The sequence below is a fragment of the Babylonia areolata genome, chromosome 3, assembly GCF_041734735.1.
Source record: "Babylonia areolata isolate BAREFJ2019XMU chromosome 3, ASM4173473v1, whole genome shotgun sequence".
In the NCBI taxonomy this organism is placed as follows: Eukaryota; Metazoa; Mollusca; class Gastropoda; order Neogastropoda; family Buccinidae; genus Babylonia; species Babylonia areolata.
The window spans coordinates 6,767,140-6,775,596 of record NC_134878.1 but is presented as its reverse complement, the minus strand read 5'-3'; the positions used below and the strand labels follow the sequence as shown (position 1 = coordinate 6,775,596).

The following is an 8,457-nucleotide window of genomic DNA, read 5'->3' as shown; positions in this document are numbered from 1 at the left end:
GTCCCCTCCTTTTTTTTTCCTGCTGTGAAGCAACACAACATTACTGAAGAGAAAAAGGAAAATGGGAAGTAGGGAGGGGGGATTGCGAAGGGGGAGGGGGAGTTGCGGGGTGGGGGGGGGGGGAGGAGGGGGGGGATGGAAAAGAGAGGGGAGGAAGGGGGTTGGATTGGCAGGTCACCCGACAGCTTGCAGCTCCAACGCCGTTCTCTGATTGGCTGCAGAGGCATCAGCATTAATATTGCGCTCGTGCTAGGGAGGCCTGGCGCTATTTATGTTGGCAGAAGGTAAGGGAGGTTCTCAGTCATCGGCCCACGGGTGGTGTTAGCAAGGGGTGTAAGTAGGGTGAAAGACCGTGTCGGTAGTGAGCGTGTAGCAAGGGTAACAGCCGTCGCCAATCAGTCACTGCCGTCGTCGTTGTGTTGTTCCCACGTCGCGCGCCAGCTGTCGCCAGCAGCAGCAGCAGCAGCAAGCAAGCAGTAGCCGACCCTCCTGTGTGTGGTAACACACTTCACCACGGATCCTCTCCCACTCCACTTCGTCACTCTGTGCTTGTTTTAACTGACATCTTCCCCGCCGCCGCCGCTGCTTCGCCAGACCAAAATACACAGAACTTGCCTCTGCGCGGGATTTATTTTTTCCTTGCGTTTATTGTGGCAGACGTTTTCCCCACTCGCTTGTGTTAAGTTGTTCCAGACTTTGGAGTTTTAACTTGACGGGTCTGTTTCTGTGTCTGTGCACAGTTACTGACTGAGGTGGTTGCAAACCTTTCACAGTTTTGAACAGTTTTTAGAGGGCTCGATGCAGGTATGTACTCAGTCTGCTACCATGTGTGCCTGTGAGGAAGACCACTCGTGTTCCTCCCGTCAATGTTTCTTCTCTTTTGTATGCTTCAGCTGCTAAATGATTCTCCTATAAACCCCCCTACCTCCAGTCAGTTCTGAGTTAGGCTTTGCGCTAAAGTGAGTTCAGCCAGTGAAAATAGTGGTGGGTGTTGTTGATTCAAGGATCAAAGCCTGACCTGCCCTTACCGCGTGAGGGCTCATCTGATGCAGAACGGTGGTGTGTGCTAGACCGGTTCTATGATTCAAATGGCTCAAAACTGCAGTTACACTAGCTTCCCTTTGTGTGCCCCTGTCATGGTAAGTATGACACTGCACCCAGTTCCTCATCTCTCCTTCTTCTGCCCCACCACACAGCAGTTGTAGGTTGTGGACCATCTCTTTTTCCCCCTTCCCCATTCTCTGCTAAACCCCATCTGTCTTATTTTATGTCGATGGGGACTGAACATCACGGAATCGACCGGGTTGCGTTGTTGGGGACTTTTTAAAAGCCTGTTTCGGAATTGAAAAACGCAAAATTTGTAACTGTGTGCTTTTATTTTAGTTTTATATTCTTGTTTTGGGGAAGGGGGATGAAATTCAAGCTAGCCTTTTTCGACCTGATAGAGGAGAGAGGTGTTTGAGGGGGTTTCGACCAGAATTATCCCAAATGGGAACATTCCGGAAATCAATACTCGTACATGTTTTACTTGCACCAGATATAATTTTTAACGTTTTACTTTTGTATAGACTGTTTAAGCAGTATTTTCATACGAGTACTGATCTTGGTGTAGTATCATGATAAACACGTTTTGTGTTTGTAAATGCGCTTTGGGCATATGAGCTGAGAACGTACATTTTTTTTTTTTTAGCATTCGAGTTTCTCAATACTTTTTTTTCCTCGCCTGGTATCACTAATAGGCAAAAGAATTTGAACTAAAGAACGATCGACGGACTACACAAATGCGCTTATAGACTTGGTTGTAGTCAGAAGGATAGCATTTCAGTGATCACTTGCGGAAATTGGTAAAAGAAGCCCTGTACCAGAATAGTTGTTTCTTGGTTTAACGATGAGGTATGCAACCGTGAAAAAAATCCAGTTATCATAACCGAATCGATAACACTTTTTACTCGTTCCTTTTCAACTTGGTCCTGGCCTATGACTGCTGCTGTGTTCAGTTCCTGAGGGTGGCGGGGAGCCGGTGATATTCTTTCTCAGATCCTCCCCCCTGTTGGGTCATGGTGGCGGGATATTATTGGGTCATGGTGGCGGGATATCTTCTTTCTCACACAGCCATTCCTCTAAATACAGTCATGTTCATCGCTTCTTCTGCTGTATTTTTTAATTTTTTTTGTTTCGTTTCCTTTTGTTCTCCAGTTCGATCTTTCCGACGGGAAAGATGGGTTATAGAGGGAGGAGAGGGACTAGACTAACGATTGTCGTCATTCGTTTGCCTCTGAACTGATGCAATTGGCTTGAAGTGCCGTTTGGTTTTCATGTTCACACCTTGTTTTTTTCACGCTCTCCTGGACTAATGATCATTGTTTGCTTGTGTACACACGTAACTTTGTTCTTCTGTGGCTTGGTTCTGCTTTTATCAGATTCGCATTGAGTTTGTCATTTGTATCGTTTCGTTGTCTGGTAGAGGTCACCTTTTGCTTTTGTTCTTCTGTCTTTGGGTATAATTTGGGCTTTTTATCACCCTTTTTCTGTATGATTATATGATCACCAGATTATTTCTGCAGTTACGATTTACAACTGTTTTTGATCTACATGTGACTACCACTTTTTTGTGAATATCTGTGTCTGCCTCTCTCTCTCTCTCTCTCTCTCTCTCTCTCTCTCTGTGTGTCTGTGTGTCTCTTTTTGTGCTCCTATGTCTATCTCACTTTGTATCTGTCAAAATCTGTCTCACTGTCTCTGTCTCTCTCACTGTGCTTCTGTGTGTCTCATTTTGTATATGCCTCTGTCTTTCTCTCCCCACTTCTCTCTCGGTCTCGGTCTGTCTCTGTCTGTCTGTCTGTCTGTCTGTCTGTCTCTCTCTCTGTCGGCCGGTCTCTCGCTCCATCTCTGTCTCCATTTGCAAGGTATTTTATATTTTATCGATAGCAGATTGTGTTTGCGCATACTTGTATGAGTTTGTGCGGACACGTGTGATTGTGCGCGAGCGTTAAATTTTCAAGTCTAGACGTACCATTTATTCCCATGGAAATCTTTCAAATTTCGGTTTGTAAATCTAGTTGTTGGGTTTTTTTGGGGTTTTTTTTTGTTTGTGTTCATGATGAAATTGTAATGTGTTGAAAAAAAAAAAAAGTAGTTTGTACTCCCCATACTCTGTGCCACTTTAAACTCCTCTTTGTCTCCTATGTGTACAAGCATGTGCAAGCTTTGAGAGGACGGCAGAGAGGTACAATACGAGCCGGTCAGTCATCTTGCACACTTGTATAAGTATGGATAATAAATGTTATTCCAAGAAAAGGAAAGGAAAAATAAACACTCTCTCCCCTTCTCCAACTTCATGGACAGAAGGAGGGAGGTGAGGAGGGGGATAGGGGGTGGAAGCATGATGCAAAGTTTAAGCCCCTCATCACGTAAGCTTCATTTAATCGACTCTCATTACGTCATGGTGAGAGATAAAAAACTAATATTATCAAGGACATTAACGCCATTTGATAAACGGCAACAATTATTAAGGCGTCACACCTAATGGCATCGTGCCTTGCCAGAGCCAGCATCGGCACAAAGAACGAAGAGAAATTGTCCTGTCATTCCACCAGTGCGGCCTCAGAACTCGGAAGGTAGGAAGGAACAGAGAAGCAGTGGTCTGAGGAGAATCAATATATAGATCGGTGGCAGAATGTGAATCATCCGCGGCCAATGACAGTGATTGAGCGCCTTTGTTCTCGCAGCCGGAGTAGGGGTCATCTCCAAGAATAGGAAACTTGTCAGCTTTGATTGTGCCGTTGGCTTTTGTAAGTGGGGGAGGGGAGGGGAGACGGGGGGGTGGGGGTGGGGATTCTGGAAGAGGAAGAGATTGTTCCGCTAACAGGCAAGAGAGTGAGTCATTTTCTGTTTCTGCTCCGAATGACTGGCCAGATGGTTAGGTTATGGTCAGTCGTTGAGTGGACCTAGTTATTGCTATGTAGTGTCTTCTCACTTTTTCTGAGTATATGTTTCCTTTCTTTTCTTCCTTTTTTCCGCTTTCGGTTCATAATGCGGAAGTCAGTAAAGTAGATCTGCTAAAATGACCATACCTTGGATCTTCGGATGCACCATATTATTAAAAGGTGTGGAAAGGGGTGGGATGGGTGGTGGAGGTAACGACGAATAATTCACGATTAATGTTTTTAACTTTTTTTTTTTTTTTTTAAATAATTACTCAGAACTGTCGCGCTCAGTATTTATGCTAGAATTTGAAACTCTCGGCGCATGGGATGAATAGAAAAGAATCGTTTGATCTGGGAAACACACACACACACACACACACACACACACACACACACACACACACACACAATCAGTTTAGCGTAAGTTTCTCAGGGAGGAGTCACTGCGTTCGGACAAATCCATAAACGCTACTCCACATCTGCAAGGCAGATGCCTGATAACAGCATAACCTAGCACACTTGTCTGGCCTTGAGTACGTGCGTACATTTGCGTACTTACTACAGTACACTCACACACACACACACACACACACACACACACACACACAGGCGCAGGCGGGGAATAAATACCAGTCGGAAAATCTGCTAGATCTGTAGATAATTGGTGGCTACTGTAAAACGTACAATAGACGCTTTCATAAGAGTGCGATAAACAGCGTACAAAACCAGTACTGTGCATGATATTTTAGACTGCTGACATTTCCAGTCGTCGAGGAAATACAGGGAAACACTTGTGGAACGTCAATAATAAGCTAGCCTGAGTTGTGTAGCAATTAACCATGGCCGTATTAGTGCGCTGACAAATGTCATAGTGCCAGCCTTACTGCCGCCTCTGACATTGACAAAACTCGGGGAAGTTGCGCAAAAAAAGTGTATTTTTGATCTATTCCAGATCCACATTAGCTGCAGGGAGACAGAGATGAACAGCTAAAGGCGGTCGAAACATTGCACTCCGAGAATCTTTCATGCGCATTTTTTCTCCTGTTTTTTATTTTATTTTATTTTATTTTTTTAGATAAACGAACTATCTTTTTTTTTCAAACTGAAAATGTGGAGTTGTGGGAAAACAGACATCCGCAACGAATGTTAAATGGGCCTCTTCTGACGACTTCGTAATTATCTTTTATTTACGGCAACGCTTAATGTGCGTACGCTAATTTTTGCCCACTGGCGAAATTGGCTCTCAAATACGGGTCTTTAATTTATTAATTTATGTGTTTATTTATTTATCAGTATGTTGCAGTGTTTTTGAAACGCAGGCCATAGGACGGATGTGAGGAGGGGTGTAGGTGGAAAACATCTGTTCCTGGGAGGGAGAGTGGAGCGTAGGAGTTACAAAGGAATGGAAACCATATGTTTGTTTTTGAAAGAAAGAGGTGTTTTTTTTCCCCTCCGCGTTGATCTTTGTGCTAATTACTACAGTGGGAGAAAGTTTGTGGAGAAGAAAAGTAAACAAAATGGTTCACACACAGGAAAGTAAACGCAAAACAGGAAGTGAGTCTCTCTCTCTCTCCCTCTCTCTGTCGATCCCTCACCCCCACACACCCACAACACACACACAGCCCTTCCTCCTGTCATTCACACGCACATGCACAGGCACACTTACATAGGCTCTGCTGCGCAACTTCTGTACGTTGAATTGGCAAAACCTACTGATAATGTGCATGCGATGTGTGCACGGTGCGGCGCGTCCGTGTTCGTGTACATGTGCGGTAGGTATTTCTACGCTCGCACACAAACGCACATGGAAATTGGTCGTCAGCACTAAACTCGTTCCACTATGTAAGAACAACACCCACATCACGTAATTCTGATAGATGATTCAGATTACGCCTAATCCGGATCATAACCATCATCCTCGATCCACACAGATTACGCTCAGCGACAACACCATGATGGACCCGGCCACGCACGCGCAGCACGTGACGGGAGGAGGGGTGGTGACCAATGGGGCCACCTCTCCCGTCTCCCTTAACGAGGACGGGACGAGCAAGACGAACCTGATCGTCAACTACCTGCCACAGACCATGTCCCAGGATGAGATCCGCTCGCTCTTTGCCTCCTTCGGGGAGCTGGAGTCCTGCAAGCTCATCCGGGACAAACCCACAGGTGAGAATCAGTGGGCTGTGTGTATGTGTGTGTGTGTTGGGGTGTGGAAGTGTGATGTGTATATGTATGTGTGTGTTTAAGAGACAGTCAGTTCTCTTCAGCTTTACTTTTTGTTTATTTTTATTCTATTTTTTGTTGAACTTTGGTTTAACCGAAAGTCACTTTTGACAAAGGAAGCGCTGGCGCGCGCATACAGTTCAAAACCTTGGTAAAGAGTCGCAAATTGAAGTGTTTTCATTATTGTTATTACAATTACGATCATTCTTTTAAAATGAAACAGACGGGACAAAAAGTGTACTGTGGACGTACTCTGTTAAAAAAAACAAACGGGTGTAATAGGTGCGATGAACGAAAGAAGACGTAACTTTTGTTTTCAGAAAGTCTCATAAGCAGATCTGGAGACGCCGTGACAATGAGAAGTGGTTTACGTATGTATTCATTTATATTTTCTTTCTTTATATATATATATATATACATATATATTTATTCTTGTTTATATTCTTGCCATGATTTTCGAAGGTTCCCACCTCATCTCTGAGTATTGTACACTTATATGAAGTAACCATTCATCGGTGGACATTGGAGGAAATTGCCCCCCGCACGGTCATTCCTTTGGAACTAGCTGTTTCGCAACAGTTTTACACTCAAGTTTGTAAGAAGCACATAAGACACGGGTTGGACTGTCGTTGGCTTGAATTTGCGTAGCTGGATAAAGAAACGCGTGACGTTTGAGGTGCACGTGTTAAAACTTCGAGCACAATGAAAGTTGCCGACGAAACTAGTTGGAAGGCAAAATTTCGAACGTTGCACACTCACTGCGTATGTTTGATTTCATCGGCAGATTTCAACCAGAAAGAATTCATGGCTTGAAAGTGTAGTACGCTCTGTTTCTTATAATTCATGCTAGGACGCCAGTCGCGCGCATGTGTGTACGCGCGAGTTGTCCTTTTAAACCTCAACGGTTTCCCACGCACGGTGACTTTGGCGTCTGTTTTAACGAACAAGAAAGAGAGATGCAAAAACACAGAAAAGGAACATGAAAGTATGTGTACAAATAATTTTGTTCAATTCGAGATCAACACTGAGCTACGCCAGTCCGCGCAAATTTGTGTTCGCCCACATCCACCCGTCCATACACACGCACACACAACCACCCCGCACATTCAGTCTCCCCCATTCCCCTCTCCTCCCATCCCCCCTTAGCCCCCCTCTCTCCAACACTTGCACACACAGAGTAACACAGGAAAGCTTGCTCTCTGTCACTGGTTAATTTTGCAGCTTGAAGGAACAAAACGGGGTTGGTTAGGCATAAAAGAGGGTGGACAGAAGAGGGGGTTTAATTTTTTTGGGGGAAAAAATGAAATGTAAAACTTGAAAATGTGGTTGCTTGGAAAATGGGTTGTCCACAACAATCGGCTTTTTCGCTAAGTCAGAAGAGCGCGTCACGCTTAGCAAAGAGCTTAAGGCTGACCACAGTATCGTATGGTAATCCGATCAGAATTAAGCCGGACTAGAGTGCCCGAGCAAGATCACGGTAATCATTCATTTACAATAGTATCCTCCCGCGGGGACAAAGTCTGTCTGACTTGGGGGGTGGGGGGAGCCCACCACCCCTCATGGTATCCCATCCTTCTTCCCCATTATAATCGCTACTCCCTAGCGCGCCCCCCCCCCCCCCTGCTCTTTTTTTTTTTTTTTTTGGCCGATTTCCCGCTCTCGCGCCGACTAGAGAAAGTTTTCAGATCAGCTGGGTGGATGGAAGTGTATCATTGTCTGTGTGAGCTCGTGTGTGTCGCGTGCCAGCCTACCCCGGCCCCTTCCCTCTCTCTCCCCACCCCACTTCACCTCACCTCACCTCACCACACCTCAACCTACCCCTTCTCGTTCTCTACTCCTCCTGCCCCCACCTCTTCCCCTCCTGCCACCACTTCTTTCCCCTACCTGTACTCCCCCTTTCCACCCATCCTACCCACCTTTTCCACCTTTGATGGCTGACACTAACTAACCGTGGCGGCGGTGGTGCGTTGTTGTTGTGTCTGCCCCTGTTCTCCCTCCACCCCGACCCCCCACCCCCACCCCCCACGCTTTCTTGTCCCGCCTGAACAAGGTTTTCACTCTGCTCTCTTCTAAAGAGTCAGTGCTGTACGCAGTTAGTTTTTCCCTCCTTTTTTCGCTCCTCCCCTCTCTCTTTCCCCTCCTTGTTCGGTGAACCTCGGGACAGCTGCCTCTACATGAATAAGGATTAGTTGGGAGGCGTGCTGTTGCAGCTGCCTGCATTGTTCGCTCTCGATCTCTCTCTCGGATCTCCCTCCTTCACACACACACACACACTCTCCCTCCCTCACGACTTTGTTCTACTTCT

General features: G+C 45.7%; 1 protein-coding gene across 5 annotated transcripts in view; it reads left to right on the top strand.

Moving 5' to 3' along the window:
* Nucleotides 1–301: 301 nt before the first annotated feature.
* Nucleotides 302–8,457, top strand: part of LOC143279688 (ELAV-like protein 1) — a 34,907-nt gene continuing 26,751 nt past the window's right edge. The window contains exons 1-3 of one of the 5 annotated variants that reach the window (XM_076583783.1): nt 302–1,139; nt 5,858–6,095; nt 6,473–6,523. In XM_076583783.1, the coding sequence (XP_076439898.1) occupies nt 1,080–1,139; nt 5,858–6,095; nt 6,473–6,523 (349 nt within the window). In that variant the 5' untranslated portion in view covers nt 302–1,079. The remainder of the gene's footprint in view (nt 1,140–5,857; nt 6,096–6,472; nt 6,524–8,457) is intronic. The other 4 variants (XM_076583787.1, XM_076583782.1, XM_076583786.1 and 1 more) reach the window with 4 other exon arrangements.